Here is an 18,632-nt window from a genome sequence, read left to right as displayed (position 1 = left end):
TCCAGCCACACCCACAACCTGACATTTAAGTAGGGAAGAGGACGACCGACGACAGATGTCTTGCCAAAGCAAATAGGACGGCTGTATATAATTACAAAGGCGCTCTCATCAATCAAGTGCCTGATTCCTATTTACACAGTTTGGTGCGCCATCTAAACCACAGTACTGATGCTGTCAAAACCATGCCATGGCATATTTTCTATAATCTCTTGTGCAATATTTTGACACATGTTAAGATTACTAAAATGTGTTGCTCTGGCCTTCGCAGGTAGGAATTCTACTGTACGTGAAACTTCCTGGTTACAACATGAGATGTGTGGTCGAACACTTAGTGTCTAGCGGGTCCCCTTGTGGCTTGGAGGCCTCAAACATTTGCATCATCGATAGCTATGCTAGTGTTTGACTTCTGAGATCTAATCTGGGAAAATGCACCATGTAGCTGGAGTGGAGAACGTAATTGGGCTGGACATAGTGTATCTGCTGGGTTTGGGTGCCAACGTCTGGGTCTTCTTCGAGCAAATCCCTCCAGCTGGCAGCACAGCTACCATCTGTTTGAATAGCGTAAGGAATGCATGTAATTATCCTATGTGATGTTAACATATTTCTGGACAAATTTCACCTAAAAAGAGACAAATGGTTTTGCTCTGAGATGTAAACAAGAGCACGGGGTTGTTTCTATGGACTTTAGCTGTTAGTCTTAACAAAAGCATTTGAGCGGCTGATTTCCCCTTTGTCCATTTATCTTCCAACCCAATAGTGACACATTCTGCATGGTTAAGTAGGAACATCCATAGCAGTCTTTCACTCCCCATTTCACGCTGTAATAAAACGCAGCAGTTGTTACTCTGGGGGACCCTGAAAGGCATTCTGTGGGGCCGATGAGAGAGTCAGGCTGAATGGCAGCCAATGCCACAGCCCATCTTCACTTTGTCATGGCTGAGACGAGGCAGAGGGGAGGTGGAGGGAGAGAAGTGGAGGAACATGGGGGAGGAGAGGGATGATTGGTGTTGGTGGTGGGGGGGTTGCTTTAGAACTGCATTTCTCCATCATAGACGCATGGTTATCTCCACCCATCATAAAAACACTAACTGGCCCGAATGAGTCACTGAAATAACATAAACAATGGAAAGAGTACATATATAAAATGTCACGCAAGTGTTTTGTTTTACGTAATGAAGCATGAACTGCTACTAGTCAAGATCGCCCCAGGCTTAACAATACACTGTGTATACAAAATAACAAATAGGCCATAATTCATACTGATGCAGATGCCGTTTTTCCATTTTGCAAGAGCATATTTGTACAGTCACTGGGTGATGAGCGAGACAGCTATGACTGATCCTGTTGTTTTGTAAATGAAATTTCAGAGACCGATACATGTGCGTACCTGTGCTTTCCATGCAACTATACAATGTGCAATATTAACTTCCCCCAGTGTGTTTTCTCTGTTATCCCGAAAAGCTTAGAGACGACATCTGGGAGCTGAGCATATCGATCCCAGCGCTGAACGGCAGTGTAAAGCCTGAGTGGTGCCAACACATATTTACAAGGTGCCTTTGCAGCCCCATGGGATGGAGCAGCCGCAGCTTTCTGCTTCTCTGGGAGACACAGATATGGAGGACTCTCTGTTGTTGATCATACTCATTGTAAATCTCACCTCCAATCTCACTGAGTTATGGCTATTTTCTGCTGTCCTGGCGCTTTTCACACCCCGGATGACCGGACTCAATTATTCCAGCAGCTCTCAGCTCTTTGCTCATATCTATCGACCCATCCAACAGCAAGTCGCCTTGCTCTCCTCTCTCCTCTATTGAAACAGGCACTAACTCCCCGTATTCACTCACTTCTCACTCTATTTCACTTTTATTTCGCTGTCTTCGACTTCCCCGTCTTCGACTTCCCCACTTTCTTCTCAGTTCTTATCTGCCTTTCATTCTCTCTCACTCTCAGACCATGTCGCTCTAATCCAGACACATTTTAAAACTCATCTTCTCTCTCTGCTTTGGCCTTCCATTTCAACTAAGCCGACACGATCATACTCAAAAAATGGATGTTTTCCAAAAGTCTGTCCAAACTAGATAAATCTGAAAACACCAAGCTCACGTTGCAGTTCAGACAAAGATTGAGCTTTTTATCGTGCGATATATCTCTTACAAACTTGGCCAATGCAGTTTCACTTGCCAGCAATGTTATGAGGCCGTGTTTCTGTAGCCTCCAACTTTTTTCTTTGTGATCTTTTTGTTTTTTCCTTGCCTGTAGGCAACCACACAATGCAGGTGATGTCACTGACACATGTTTTGTGACTATTGTAAGATCATCGCAAATAAAAAGGTTATCTAATGAAATATATCATCTCAGACAAGACAAGAACAAGTTCTCATGAGAAATTTTGCAGCCCGGATTTCAGTTTATAGTTTTATGCAATCCAGAAAATGTTGATTTTTGCCGAAGCAGAGGAAGGATTAAGCTGAGGTTGGACATGCAAGCAACAGTACCACCATGGATGACTGCAAGCACGCACTCATATCCCACATACTTTTGACATTTTATCAAAGAACAGGAGGGTTTTTTTTCCCCACTGCTGGCGCTCATTTTTTGCACTGATGATGGCTGGGAGAGATTTTTACCCTTCAGAAGTGCTCCAACTGCCAGTTACCTAACGCTGTCTTTGCAGAAAGCACAGCATGCTCAAAATAAGCACTACTATTGCAGTTAGCCTTGAATGGCATGAAGAATTCAAGGAAATGTATTCGTTATACTGTACTTATTTGTTTAAACAGAACAGAAAAATATTTCTGTGTTGAGTGTTTGAGCACTCTTAGCCACAAAATAACCACAGAGTGAGTCAGAACTGTCAAAAGCTTTAAAATCAGGCTGCAACTAGCCATTATTTTCATTACTCATTAAACTGACAATAGATGTCTCGACTAATCACTTAATCAGTAAAATGCCCCAAAAAATGGCTATAATTTCCCAGAGCTTGCTTGCTGTACGTAACCAACCACCCAAAACCAGTGTCATTTATGACAAAGAAAAGCATTAAATACTCAGCCTAAACAGTGCAGTCAACTCATTTTCTGTCCAAATTTCAAACAATGAAATAGTTCACCGCTACCAGAAATATAGGAGGAAGACAAAGACGCTTTTGCTGTTCAATTCTCTTGGAATTTCAACGTGAATGGTAAACATTTATCAAATGGATGAAAAACTTTAGAGATGTAAAGTGGCCATGCCTTTTCTTACCCTCACCTCTCCTCTTGATTATTTCCCTGTTTTTTTCTCCCATTCTCATCCATGATACAAGCCTTAATTCGAGCTGCCTCACGGAGTCCAAAATCAGCTAGACTTTCATCCAAAATTGATCTAAATAAATCTTTTTTTGTAGACCAAAAAAAAAAAGCAGCTGCTGTTCAGACAATGTCCACAGAGACTATGACTGCAGGTTAACCAGGCCGAAACATTTCATCAAGTGCAGGAGCTGTGATCTAGTGTAAAATCATACACTAGCGAGGCTTTCCAATAGGCCTCTGACGTGCCATTAGGTTTCAAAGGTCTGTAAAAAATTTAGCAGGTAAATCAGGGAGAAGATATCCCTGTCCTGAGCTGTTACACAGTCTAGACACACTATTTCCTCAACCTCATGTGACCTTATAGACTATTAAGTCCATGAGATAGCGTTTATTCAATTTGTTTGTTCAAGGTGTGTGTTGAGCAGACAGTGGGGTGCACTAGGTAGATCAAAAAGATTAAAGGTGTCTCGACTTAAGATGCGAGTTTGCAACTCTATACGCAGCAGGCTCGCATGAGTACTGATAAATATGAAATGAGGTTTTCCACTGAGCAGAGGGTTGCTTATCTAATCGCCACACTTATCAGGAAGGAAAGAGTGGTGAACATTTAATTTAAGAAATGTATTAAAGCTGTTGGAATTATTCCCAGTTAGTTAGAAAAACTGTGTTTGTGAATTTAAGTGCGTCGTAAATATTCATACAAAGTTTTTCTCTGATATTTCGGGGGGGGGGGGCACAGATTAAATTATACCGCAGTGGTTGCTGTGGGGTTTTCTATTCTGCAATTACATAAGCCTCTGCAAACTAACAGGAAACCCGCATAGCTCACAGTGTCAGAGGAGGATTGCTGAACTCAGAGCTAGAAAAGACAACAACCACAGCATGTTGATGGTCCTGCGCTTCATTTGCTCCCAAAGCTGAAGTGTTGGAGGTACAAGACGTCTGTGTGGGGGGCCAGGTAGTCTGTGAATATGAAGCAAATTGGTGGCTGTCTACTCTCTGTGCAGGCACAGGTATCCAAGATGTGCCGCAATTCGGCACAAGGTGCGCTAGTTGGCTGTCAATCCTCAGTCTATGTATCACTTTAGGTTTAGCTAATCTGAGCTTGTTAAAGCTGCAGCACCTGAGAAATACAAAAATCGCAGATTTTATCCATGGCTAGTAGAAATGATCGTCTAAAAATGGAATGAGGTGGGGGGCTGCCGGCAACTTGGCAGACTCTTACTAATGTAGCAACTCATCAACTACATTTCTTAACTGTAAGTAATACAAGGTACAGTCGTGATGGCTGTGCTAATCAATCCAGATTTGAGACTGACACAGACTTCTTCAAATTACTTTTACACGAGTAATGGCACATTTTCCAAATCTCCAAGTGTTTTACAGCCCTGAGAGGGACGTATGTTGTGACCGTTGCCAGTGTCATAATTCCTTAATATTTACAACCAACTAAAACACTGTAATATTCCAGCTCTAGCGGGGTGAACTGAAACGTATAGGGTTCAAGACTTTCAATTTTGTTTCCGAAACCAGAGTCGGGAGTCGGTGAGTAACCCAGCAGGTGGTGTCACAGACATTCTTTGAGCATCACTTTAATTATTAATTTAAATGCAGTTGAGGGCGCAGACAACAAAGAGCTGAAAAGGAATAGCTTAGCAGAAAGTGAGAAGAAAAAGAGGAGGAGCAAGAGGGGCAGTGCATGAATTATACATTTACCCCACAATCAGAGGTGCCTGCCTTATTTATGAGCATAAAGCCCACACAGCTTAGCCAGAATTGTGCTTTGTCTGCCGTGGAATGCAATAGCAGGTCACTTAATACTTAATGACTCTGAAGTTTTACCCAGACACTGCCCCCCCTCCCTCTACACACACACACTGATGCCCTCCTCCTCTGTGAGGGCTCCTTCTCTTACAGGTCCTCTGCCATCTCATTTTGGTTCGCTCTGCAGTGACAAGAGTCAAAATTACAGTGGCTGTAACTAGAGCCTCAGTTATCACCTACCTCTGGGCTCAGTTTACATTGCTTGACAATTAGACTCAACAGGATGTATCCATCATGTGGGGTCAGATTGGTGATAAAGAGGCCAGCTGTGACGTGGCATGGGAAAGCCAAACCCTCTCCACTGTTCTCTGAAAGCCACGTCAGACCTGCCCAACAGCATGATTTACTGTATTTACTCCCACACCATCACACTGAATAATGACATCATGACAGACGCATGGGAGCAGAGTTGAAAATGGCCTCACATGATAAAACACTTCCTCAGAGCCAAAGCCATTTATTCAAACTGTCTATACAGTTGATTTACAGCAACGATAATGAACTCGCATTTTCCACCAGAGGATGAAAAATGCATTTCATGTCATGGCAACGTCACTCACTGCGGAGTGAGGCGATGGTAAACAAGATAAAGGAGGTCAACAGCGCTGGCTTGTCCTTATAGTGACCACTCAAGCTGCCTCAATCCCCGCCCCCTCCTCATCTCAAATGAAATGAGACCTGGAGATTCTGTCTCAATGTAGGCCAACAACATGTAAAACATGACAGGCCACTGAGGGGAGTAAAGCCGTCCTAATCCCATGCTGCAGTCACATTCCTCCACTATCTCCACTTGTTTATTTGAGTTTCAGAAACACTTGAAATTCACTAATCCTACTTGCCCTCTCCAGCCTCTACTAACTTCTTACACCAGCAGTTCTGCTCAAAATCTTTCTACAGATTGAGAAATAATGTGCCAAGCCCAATAATAAGACGTAATGCATTCTATTTTCTTGCAGCGGTGATTGATTTTTCTGTTTTCTGAGGATTTCATTAAAGAGAGGGTAAACCTGGGCAAGCTGAGCTGGAAGGAAGACTTGGATTTATATTGACGTAGAAAGCAAAGAAAAGAACCAGAAAAGGCAGTTTTAGTTTTTTCTTCATCTCTGATACATGTACAGTCTGGAGATCTGAAGTATTAAAGAAAAAAAAAGATTGTGCTGAAGTAGTCATCTCCGAGTCAAAAGATTAAGAGAACTGTCGATTACTGAGTCTTTGACACACATCCTGGTTTTCCATCATCCTGTAACTGTCACACACAATCTATGGGATTTATCTGCAGGGTGCAGCAGATTTGAGTGGAGCTGGAATAAATTGATAAACCCACATCTACTAAGCACATCAGCTTTAAGATTCTTAAATTCTAATCTTCCCTTCGTCACTGTGACTGTTGGCATGTTTACTGCGGCGACGACAAATTAATATAGACGCTAAATAAAGCCAGGGAGTAATTTAGCACCTCTCAACACGTGAGTTTCGGGAAGGAGAAAGAAGCAAAGGAGCAACGTCGACATGAAAGGTGTGTTGTAATCGATCACATTCGACCAATCCATCCCCAGAATGAGAATAAACAACTTGGACGACAGCAGATTGTCTCAGTGTGACTGGTTATTATTGCTAAAAGAGGATTTCACAGCAGCGTTGATTACATTAATCCTCCAAGAGAATAAAATCCTTTTTTGACAGTGAAGATGTGAAATCAGGCTATCTGTCAAAGGTTGATTATCTTAGAAAATAGATGGCTACTATTCAAAAAGGCCACCGAGTCCTGCAGGATCAATAAAAAAAAAAAAAAAAACAGGTTGGTGTCAGTTAGTGAGTGCATTTCCTCAAGGAAGATTTCCTGGAGTGCTCAGCACTCAGATATTGAACAGACAGCACTGCAGAGAGCAGCTTTAGATGAGAGGAAGTCTAAACTGCAGTCCCACAGCCCCTTCGCCTCTTCTCCTGTGGCCACGTCTTTGGTTTTCTGCTGTGGGGGTTTTTCATTCTCTGCCACCCACCATGTGAATAATGAGCTCCACAGATAGCAGCCAATGAAGCGACCCCCCCTTTAGCCAATGAAACTTAACAACCATGTCAAGATCAGGTCCTTCCTGCTGGGACTGACCAGCCCTGCTTCACACTCCTCCGCCACCCACACACACTAACACACACAGTGTTTCAAACTAGATAAAGAGCAAGAAGAAATGCTTCGGAGGAACAACAGAGATGTCTCTTAACAGGATCTCCGCCACCTCAGAATTCTTCCACATACAGACGAAATTAGAAAATCAATTCAATCAAACTAGTCGGGGCTGTTTCTCGGATTCTCTTAGCTTTGCGGCTTCACTGACAGGAAATCCAGACACACTGCCCACTTGACATATTGATTTCTTGTCCAGCTTGCTTTGAGGTGTTGGTGCTGGTAATGTGGCTCTCACAGGGGAGGTGAGAGGAAAGTCTGGCCTCAACATGACCAAAAGGTGCTTTGAAGTCCGTCCGAGCACCCAACGGTCCCAGCCATGCCCAGCCGTAAACTACCGAGCAGCATCCACTTCATTACATCTTTTCAGTGCGCCTCAAAATATACTACGTCCCGCCAAGGAAAAGATGACCACACAAAAGACTTGGAAATTGCACTGACACTCCCTCAAAGCTTCAAGCGAAAATAATATTTGTGTAAATGTGCTTTTATTTCTAGTTGTAATAAAGATTGAAGAATGAGGCTATGCTTCTGATTTAATTGTAAAGGTTCAACTGACCCTGAAAAAAAGAACAACTAATGGGAAGTTTGACCATTTTATTTTGGCGTGAGAAAATGTGGGGGTTGGTAGGGTATGGGGGGGGGGGGGGGGGGGGGGGGGGTGACAGTGTGCTTTGAAAGACACTTTTGAATGAGACATAGTAGCATTCCAGTGATTGTTATTCAGGCAAACCGCTCCAAAGCTTCCAACATGTGAGGACGAAGGCGCATGTAATCAAAAAGGGTAAACACTTCTCATTCTTGCCGTGGTATGTGCAGCTCAGGGTGTGATTGGTAGGAGAGATCGCTCCAAAAGAGCCACCTGGGATACGTGAGACATCTATGAAAAGACGTGCACGGCTCATTGACGTCAAATGGCGACCAGACAATGTTGCTTTCTGACGCTTTTCCTCCTGGAAACTCTTGAAAAATAAAGGACAAAATAATGTGGCTGGTTTGGTAAGTCCAAGAGAACATCTCCTCTTCTAAAAGATTATGACAGACTGGTGTTTTAACTCCAAAATCAACAATCAGTGTAATTAATTGACAGATCATTCTCAATAGAGGCAAAAGTATACTGATTTCAAAGAATGTTCAGGATATTCATAGTGTCTGCAAGAAAAATATTACACTTTCTTCCCCAGGAACTATAAGTGATAGACACGTTCCAATGACTCACCACAGGCCAACTTATCCAGGCATAATGTACATGTCCTTTCTTCTGTTCCTACCCTGAGAGAAGCTTGAGTAATGAAGCGCACGGCTTTGTTACAGGCCGGCATTTAAGTGCCTGCCTTGAGTCAATCCTAGCATTTGATTTGGAGCCTGGATCACACCCATGGGGGAAAGCAAACCCCGCTAATATCAGCCATGCTCTGAATGTGGAAAGCTTCTTGGCAGCTTCTGCACACTCTCCCATGCGCATGCACAGAAATCTATTTTCTTTGCACCAGCAGAAAAAGAGAACACCCTGAAAAAAAAAAAAACACTTTCAGGGAACACATCCAAACTTCTCAAGAGGGGAGCTCTAACAGTAGGGAGACAATATGACAATAGCTCATAGAAATGCTGCTGCTGTCGGTTCTCCTGGCGTCTCCCTGCTGAATGGAGTTTGTCTGCTCGTCCAGTGTTGTGGCATGATAATGACTCCCCGGGTCTCCAAATGCCACCTCGCTCTGCTCTGGAGAGAGGGCAAGCGGGTTAATTACCATGACAATGGGGACACTGAGAGCGGGGGCCGACTCTGGACACTGCATACGAGATGACCGGGATGACTTTCTCATCACAAATGGAAACAGGAGTCTTTGATTTCCTAAAACGCAGACAGATGGACGGGGTCACAGCATCTTTGTCTAAATTATTAGGCAGCCCTTCCTCGCATTTTCTTCACAGGCGGGGAGCTCTCCGAGGCTCTTTAACGGAGCTTTGGGTGGAAAGGCCTTCTGCCCTAACGCACTCCCCGGGAGCCACTGCCTTTGTCCTTCTGTTTGAGTGTGTGCCGTTCATGAAGTGAAGAGGCTAATCAGTGGCTGTAGAGCTATTCACAGAGGACCACTGTACAGCATGGGCCCATTTGGTACAATTGTTAGAGTGGCCACAATAGCTGTTTTGACACACTACACGCAAGCACTGAGTGTGCACTCGAGTCATTGATGTGGATGTGAAGTGTGGTGATGTTTGCTACCAAAATATTGACTTTTGGCCACAAATTAAACTTCAGCACCATGCCCTAGCCTGCACCCTGCATGGCTGAAACAAAACCTTGGATACAATTGAATTCTGAGAGCCCTTGAAGCTATTAGGAATGACAGAGCGGCAGAGCACCACGGCTACACAGCAGTAACACAAGCATATCATTATTTTTAAGGGCTTATACCAAATCCAGCCTCATTTATTTACAGCCTACAAGTAGGATAAAGAAGTGCTAACTGACATGTGTTTTAGCAAGGAAAACAAGAAGTCCATTAAAGGGTTTTTTGGACTTTTTCAGAGTTTCAGCAATGTTAGCGGGTTGATTATGAAAACAGTATGCTATGCTTGGACTCACAGCCAGCAAAAAGCCTTTTTCAAACATAAAACTCTGCCGAATGACTGGGGAATGACTAGTGCCAAGAGCCAATGTTGGCCATCACAGTGGAAAGGAGAGAAACAAGTTTCACAGCATTATGGTGAAAACAAAGGAGGGTTGCCCTCTTAAACGCCTACATATACATTAACATTAAACTTGTCACAGCACGCTTAAAAGAATGGTGCCAGAAAAACCGGAGTTGATTGTGCTTCGCATGCAGACGTTTAAATGAGCACACAGAGATGAATAATAAAACGTAATAATTAGAAACACAATAAAACAACGTCTTACACTTTACGCACGGATTTGGACACATTCAGTGGTGTGGCGGAACAACATGTTGCAAACGGTTGCTAAATTGGGGGAAAAGGAACTTTGCAACCTTTGCAGATGTAGCAGAGAGCTTAAAGCACAATAGCCCTGCTGTATCTCAGGCAAACGCAATCTGTCGTGGAAACAATTTAAAATTCAAAAAAACAACAAAAAAAAAAGGAATCTACAAATCAAACACAAAGGGTCATTTTGAGAAGCAGTTGATACTAGACACTGATTGTGATTAATATGTACACCAAATGTGAGGCCATGTTAAGTAAGCATAAGAAAAAATGCGACCACTCTGCATTTTCCTTAATTTCCAATTAATCACCATGATTAGAAACTGTGATTTGCCCAAAGTCTCGGCATGCAGTGCACCACAGTCTGTAGACTTTTGAGGAAAAAAAACAATAAAAAGGCACGCAGAGACTACATTTAATTTGTCATCACCTGGACGGCAACATATTTCTAGTGTTCCATATGTGTTGTCTACGTCCTTATGGGCCAACAATATTGCTCTCTGTAGCCGTCAAAGGCACTCATCTCCTCACACACGGACCATGAAACTGGGATTCAGTGTTCAGATTTCTTCTTGGACTGAGAGTGTATCATCCTTCTTATTTCAGCTCTATAGTGTTCTCTGTCTACAGTCTATACAGCACATCTCCGAGGGGCCTTGTCAACAGCTCCAGGAGAGTCTGAGAGAGTATGTCAGCGCCATCTTTTCAGAGGAGCTGTCAACGCCAGCTTTGTATCAACCCTCTTTGGGACAGGGCACGAAACACAAACAAGCCCTGCGGGAGGGGTATCGTAATGCATCCGACTGAAATTCCAAATGACTAGAGCAGGAAAAACACTCATGCCTCGCTTTCATAAAATCGACAAGCGTTTAACCTCTTCAAATCCTATTTGATTGTATCCCATTTACCAGAGCAAATGAGTATCAATGAAAGCAGAAGCAATCTAGCAAAGGAGGAGCTGAAAAGAAAAGAGGTTTTTTCTCATGATAGTCTATGTCAACAGCTCTCAAAGTGATTCCTGCAGGCATGACAAAACTAGCCCTGCCGTGACTCGCACACTTTATGTTGTATCACCCTCTGATAATGAGGTATGTATGTGGCATGCGTCTCATTCATGAAAGAAGTGAAACCACACTACCTTGGAGCACTGCTTGTGATTCTGGCACCACACCAAGGATCCATTATTCTGTGAAAAGAGATGGAAAAATTTCATCAGTCATCAGAGATATTGTTGAAAATACATGTTCAGTTATCAATCCATCAAACGCCGCTTTGAACCTCTCCCGCAACGCATCTTAATAAGACTTTCCTTAAAAACGTGGCCTCTCTGAGTAAGAATAATGCTAACTGTGGACAAATTTCAAAAACAATCTTTGAGTCAGCTTTGCGTGCTGAGTGCATGTAACCTAAGCAGGAAAGTGGGGTCACCGGCACCAGGGCCAGGGCAAGCCTCTGGTCAGTTTCAGCGGAGCATGGTGACCTCAGCTTTTCTGAGGACCTGTTTGATCTCTCAACAGACAGTCCCCAAGGTCACTCCGGCGGGAACTGATGTCAGCACTCCTGTGTAGACTGCAGATACTGCCAATTTCCTCTAATTGCTGTGGAAGTGCCACCTTCTGCGCTCCAACGAGGCAAACATTTGGTCCTAATAGTGCCGTGTATTTATATACCCTCTACGAGAGGGTATATAAATACGGAGAGTTGTCGAGTGAAGGACCAGTGGGGGTAAATGGCTGGTGCAAGTGGTCATTTCCTGAATTCCATTAGGGCGGAGAATTATGCTGTCATCCTCTGCAAAAATAATTGTGCTTGCATGGCGGGTGCAAGGCTAGTGCTTCAGAATAAATAACCGCCTGATCAACATGAAAGAGAAGACATCTTTGAATGTGATCCGTATGAGAAGAGGGGACATTCAGGTCAATGTTTTAACCCAACAGTTACTGATCTTTGGCCCCTTTTGCTTGGAAATGTTGTGATGGGCTGATGTGGTGAATGTCTCAGCAAACAGTATCTTGTTTATACATCTAGTATAGACAAAACATTAGCATGATTTTGGAGTCACGTTTCTGGCCACTTGAATTCAAGTCGTTGCTGTTCTCTTAGGGAAATATAAGTCTCTGTTTACCAGGTGATAACTAAGTGTTTGTCCACTGTTTGGTGGACAGGTAAAGTTATTATTTTGGAACTTTTTTGCTGTGTGGCTGAAAATGATGCTTTAAGAGGAGAGAGAGTAAACCAAAACAGTTCATTTGTGAGGTGAAAAAATGAGCTAAAATAAACTAAAAAGCTGCATAAAGATACGGCAAACTCAAATTGGGTGTTAAATCTGTGAGGGTTCATCACAACAGGCGATATCTGTAATTTTATCCAGTGTTATGATAAAAATATTGATTATGGCGTATATCTACTGCAGCCTATGACCTGAGGATCAATGATAAAAAATCCCCCAAAAATGCACATATTCCTATTGGAGGCTCTGAGTTCAAAGCTTCATTCATGGAATCCATTCTATTGAATGACCTGAAGCTGAGCTCACTTTTGGATGTTCCCTGCGCTTCTTAATGGAAGCAATGAAGCAGGAGCATACAGCCAAACTTTAGGGGTCTGAGGGCAAAAAGTCTGCTTAAGTTCAATGTCAAGTTCAAAGCCTGTTCTCACAATGTAATCCAAAAGAAATTTCCCATGAGACCTTAGGAGCGAACTTATCATTAAAGGGTTTAATTTGACATCCAGTACCAGTAACTGCTGAGCTTTTAGTGTCAAGGATAATGGTCAAATGGCTTCAAAAGGAATCCATGATTGTATGGTCGAGTCTTAAGAGAACCTCTTCAACAAAAAACTGCAGATAAAGATGAAAAATATATGAGTCTGAGCGCCAAGGAGACTAGGAATAGTTATTTCATTTTGTTTCCAAATGAAGTGGAAATGAACGCTAACTTGACTGCAGAGCTAAGTGTGAATCAGGAAGGTTTCTGCCCTTTTCTATGTAAAAGAGCACCTTTATTCTGTTTGTTAGGCCGAATGTCGATTAAAATTTCTATCATTCCTCACTAGTGCGTCATTAAAATCCTTGTGGATTCGCTAACTTATTAAAAAAAAGTAGGATCAATCTAACCAAGCCAAACCCCATGTTGGTGACATGCTGTAAATAAAACCTTGACATTTACACTGGCAGCCAATGCCTCGGGATAATTTATACAGATTGTCACAACTCTAGGCCGTGTCCTAAATCATCAATCCTGTTTTTGACACCTCTCTTCACCCATCCATCAGTGCCGACAGGGAAAGATCCACAGAGGAGCTAATTTTGCTGTGTGACAGCATCCCTGCAGCAGAGAAGCTCAGCAGGATGTTGCCCCAGCTGTCCAGGCCTGACCCCACCATGTCAGGGACCAACGGGGGAATAATTATAGGTCAGGGCTTCATCCCTCTGACTCACCATGACATTCCTCTGCAGTCTGAACATTATGCAGTGCTGAGGAGCGTCAAGGACTCCAGTGCATGAATGCTTTCCAGATATCCTCCTGTGTGACTGGGGTCGACGGAAAGGAGACCAGACAGTGGCCTACGTATGTGTGGCTAAGGTGAGCTCGCTGCTTTGTTAGTGACACTGGTGGAGTCATGTAAACAGGGGATTTATCACAGAGATACATTATGGCTGTTGTCAGCTGAGAAGTCAGAGCAGGTGGCCGGGGGCGTGTTGTATTGTCTAGACAACTGAAGGGAACATGGACAAAAACCCCTTTTATCTTTGAGGATAGCATTCCACCTTTTGAAAGTGGAAATCTTCTGTTTCCTGTAAGCCTCTGATTTGGATTAAATGGATCTCAGTTTACACTGATGAATTGGCTTTGAATTGCGTTCAATCTTGCCTATACGTTTTCCAGCATGAAACTACTGGAAAATACTGGCGGTCTACGAGACCTTGTACAGGAGACATCAAAGGACAGACTGGCGTCTCTGTGTGTCCTTTGACAGCCCAGGGGTCCTCAGGCAACACCAAAATAACTGATCCTTAAGGGCACATATGCAGCACTAAAATAAAGGGCCTCAAGATTTAGGCTTTGACTTGAGTGGGTGCGAGGGCTGTGGTCATTCTACTCATCAATTATTCACTTCATATGAATTATTTGACAGGGGCTCTGAAAGTGAGCTAATGTGCTCAGCGCACATCCAATGTTAACATAAAAGGGAGTTTCAGAAATCAAAAACAACACTGGTGTAAAGTTGCCCCTGCTTAGGCATGAAGGGTGTTTGTCAAATGAGGTAGCTCAGGGTGTAGCAGCACTGGGCGCTGAGATTTACAGACAGGACTGTCATGGTTTAAAAAGCATTTACAGAGAGGTGAGGCCAAGCTACATAGACCCCTATTCATCCGCTGTCTTCACTAATGAAAAACTCCACACATGAGACGAGCACTGGCTGAGGTTTGATTCCACCGCGGGTTATTTAATATCAAAGGCGAAAACAAGGGGACACGGAGAAACTACTTTCCAATGTTTTTTCTTCCCTTCACTTAAAAACACAAATCTCTCAAGTAAGATGCTTAGACTTTACTGTGCAGCACATTAGAAGTGAATGACTGAATTTAAAATGTTAGATTTTTATTGCTTTGAATGTAATAACAAGACCTCATGGACACACCTTGTTTTTGGCTTCACAGGTCCCCACATAAATAATCCACTACAAGGCTGATGCTTTCAGAATACATTATTGCGCAGGGCTCCCAGCGCGCTCTTAATATTTTAAAGTGTCCGAGGCTAATATTTATGGTTGGGTGTTCCCCTCTGTCTATTGTACTGGGGTGACAAGTTCCCCAAATGTGGAGTAAAATGTCAATAAATCTGTATTTGGAAATACTATTACATCAATAAATCTACAGTTGCTATAAATCTGACAACCAATGGACGACCCATGGGTTTCCTAACGCTGCAACTCCATGCTTGTTTCCATTTCACACTAATTCATAATTGCGACAATTACAACAAAGCCTCTGATTTGCTCTCTGACTCAGCCACCTAAAAAGGAAAGACGCGTGGGTGTTCATAACATCTGCAAGCGCTAAATTCTCCAAGTATCATTCCAGCATTCGCACAATGATCATATTAAAGCTGATATGAAAAGCAGGGTTTTAAATTCCAGCTGCGAAATGTGTTAAGAGGACAAATTATCTTTTGATACAAAACCAAAATAAGTAGTGGTCCGTATAGGTTACTAGATATTTAGTAGACACAGTAAAATATGAAGAAACAGTAGGCAAAAGTCACTGCTTTGAGATACAGCCCAGGCATTTCATTTCCATTAAAATGGAAAGCGTTGTATGTCTTGGTTTTCCTATCGAGTATTAAATGACCCTTGAAGGATGTCCGAGTTGAATTAAGAGGTCTGTCGTCTCAATCAGCGGAGTGGGGCTCCGAGCTGCCTGTCGGCCCGCTCCTGTAATAAGATCTGGCAGAGGAAGCAGATCCACCTGTAGGTTGTGCTGACGGAGCATGCTCCAGTGTTGTGGCAACAGCACATTAGAGCTTATCACATTTAGCACAATTGGGCGCCAGCGTTTAGCAGGAAGGTGACCTCGGCGGAGCGGCGTCGGTAGCTCGGTGTGTATCCTCTACATGCCTACGAGGTGTGATGCTGGCATTTATTGGCAGGGCCAGGGGGCAGAGGGCGAGGGTGGGGGGGGTGGGGGCCATATGTTTTTGCAGCTGACCAGACCCCCCATTTTCACATGAAAGGACTGTTGAGAACACAGTGCACAAGACAGTCCTTGCACATTGTCAACAATTGGCTTCTATTCTTAGACCCACAAGCTTGCTCAAGTAACCTTGCTTATCACTAACCACAAAAATGCTCCTCTCTTTAGACAAATACCTCTCTCATTTTCCCCTCACTCAATAGGGCTCAGACTCTGAGGCTCTGTTGTCAATTATACAGACTATTAGCTGTTCATTAGAGGTGAGACTTCCATCACTTATTTAACTTCCCACTCGGCTGGTGACTAATATAATTCCCCAACTTTGCAGCCCAGAGTAGGAATATATACTTGGAATCTTCTCAAAACAAACCCCTGACACTATTTGCCAAGTTGTGAATTAAGAAACGCTGTTTTCAATCTGCGTCCTCTGGATGCAGCACGTTTTTCTCACGTTTTCTCCCCTACAAGGATGTTAATTTCAGTTAACTTTGAATTCATCCTTCACCCCAGGTGTATACTATCCTGCAATAAAACTGCTCGAATTAACCGCAGTAGGTCTCTGTGCCCTGTGGACACGCACTGAGGACCGCTGCACTGGATCAATAAGTGCTTTCAAAGAAAAGTTAATTGGTGACAAAGAAACAAACAATGCACTCTGTTGATTCATTATACCTAATTACAAATTTCACAAGCACCACAGTGTTTCCTGACAATTAGGGATTCATTAATGCACCTTGAGAAAGACAAGCCTTGCAAATGCAAATGAAGTGAGGATAAAGGCGGTCGGCGGACAGATAGCCGGTGAAAAGGAGCAGAGGGTAGAGGGATCAGTGACCAGTCCTTTTCTCTGGAGTCCTGGGAGAAAACAGTGTATCCAGTGGAGGGTGAAAAGACGACTTCTGACACCACATACCAAATCTCGCAAAGAACACAGCCAATTTATAAGTAGCCTCAAACACGGTCTGCATCACAACGTGCTCTGTGGGGTAGTGCTGGTGTGAAATTCTCACTGTGAATATACAAGACAGCGGCTCCTCTCATGTCACAGGAGTGCAGATGCCTTAAAAAAACAAAAAAGAAAAAAAAGTGGGGGGCCGGAGATGTAACACTAGTTCAGTCCATCACATTTGTACTAACAGAAACAGGCGTCTCATATTCCAGTAATCAGGGAAATGAATGGAAACTGGTTCAGCTGAGAAGCTGAAAATCATCTCTAGAGTCTCAAAAATGACTGCAATGTGTTAATTAGATTTTGAAAGCCTCTCACTCTCCACACTGAGGCGATCAGAGATGTCCTGTGTGTGGCAACTTTGAGAGCAACTCAAAACCTTCACATAGGTGCTTATTCCTGCAACTGGTGTGTTTTATTTTGCTGGCACCTCCCGTCCAGGAAGGTTTACCATCCATGTGTCAGCTCTAATCCCTGACAGAAAACCCAAAAGTGAAGAAAGTATGTGAGCACCATTATTGACCTGCTCCTGTCTACTGGGGCTCAACAGAAACAGGTTTGACTAACGTGGGAAGGATCGACCTGCACACATTCATTCATTAAGTAAAGCAAAACACTCGCGTTTAGCTCTGATTTCCAACACATCGCCTGAAGTTGGAGTGTGTGGGACCGCATGCTCGTACCTGGGAGTGCTTGAAGAAAGCAGAGATGCGAGTGATGTGCAGGCTGAGGCATCTCGAGGCGCATCTTGCTCGGTAAATGCTGGCAGTGAAGAAAGAGTCGTCCTGCTTCCTCGCAGACACACTTCCCGGGCTCATTAACGCTGTAATCCACAAACACAGGGTCACACACACGTTCAGGCTCCTGGAAAACATGGTCCCGCGGTTGTGTATTTAATCCCAGCACTGATCGGACAATACTGCGTGCAGGCTCCGCCGGAGAAACTAAAGAAACTTCAATTATACACTGGGGAGGAGTCACGGGGCTCACGTGCCACGCGATTGGAGGATCCCGCGGTGAGTGACAGGCGTGAGGAGCGTTAAAGCAGGTAGAGCGGCGCACAGTCCTGCACACTGTCCAGAGGCACGAGCAGGTTGTTTAGTGGGGAGGCCTACGAGGAGGAAGGAGAAAGGGTGCAAGAATGGAAATTATGATCTATAATCTGAATTTGTGGTATCATCAGAATTTGCAATGCAATGAGCTCCAGTATGAATAGAAACTGATAAATTATTGTTGAGATCATTATATTTGAATCAATATCAACTTAATCCAGCACCTTGCTGTGCAGTGGAGAATTTGCACTGCAAATTTTTTTTACTGGTCAAGTGTCTATTCTCAGAAATGTGCTGTTCTAATTCATTGTTTTGTTTCTACTTATCTTCCAGGGTCTGTGTGGTCATCTATGTGTAATTCGTCCATACACGTAACCAATAAGTGGAGGATGACCAATTCTGATTCTGTTCTGCGATTGAAATTTTACAGCAAAAGTACATGACACAGTTAAAGGCATGCTGCATCGACGCAGTATTTCACATCCACAAAGTTTTGGGGGGACTCAGAAGAGGCAGATTAAAGGAGGAATGGTCAAAAGTCGAAGCAGCAGAGGCCAAGATATGCTGAGTTTTAGCCTCCCAGTGTGGGAATCCTTCATTTCCCATAATGCACCTTGATATTATCTTTCATTACACACATCTGCCTCCTAAAAGCACTCTTCGCACCTCCAGTCTGTAACGCCGTTTGCACACGCTG

The 18,632-nt window shown here is 43.4% G+C and overlaps 1 protein-coding gene across 1 annotated transcript in view; it reads right to left on the bottom strand.

Moving 5' to 3' along the window:
- LOC139208508 (anosmin-1) overlaps positions 1-17,773 on the bottom strand; it is a 39,239-nt gene extending 21,466 nt beyond the window's left edge. Inside the window, exons 1-2 of the mRNA XM_070838213.1 lie at positions 17,567-17,773; positions 11,378-11,425 (exon numbers count right to left, since the gene is read on the bottom strand). Coding sequence (XP_070694314.1) covers positions 11,378-11,425; positions 17,567-17,758 — 240 coding nt within the window. The 5' untranslated portion in view covers positions 17,759-17,773. The remainder of the gene's footprint in view (positions 1-11,377; positions 11,426-17,566) is intronic.
- Between the last annotated feature and the right edge of the window lie 859 nt (positions 17,774-18,632).

This window comes from Pempheris klunzingeri, chromosome 10, assembly GCF_042242105.1.
Source record: "Pempheris klunzingeri isolate RE-2024b chromosome 10, fPemKlu1.hap1, whole genome shotgun sequence".
Classification (NCBI taxonomy): Eukaryota; Metazoa; Chordata; class Actinopteri; order Acropomatiformes; family Pempheridae; genus Pempheris; species Pempheris klunzingeri.
Note: the sequence above shows the minus strand (reverse complement) of the source record. Positions and strands in the feature narration are given on the sequence as shown.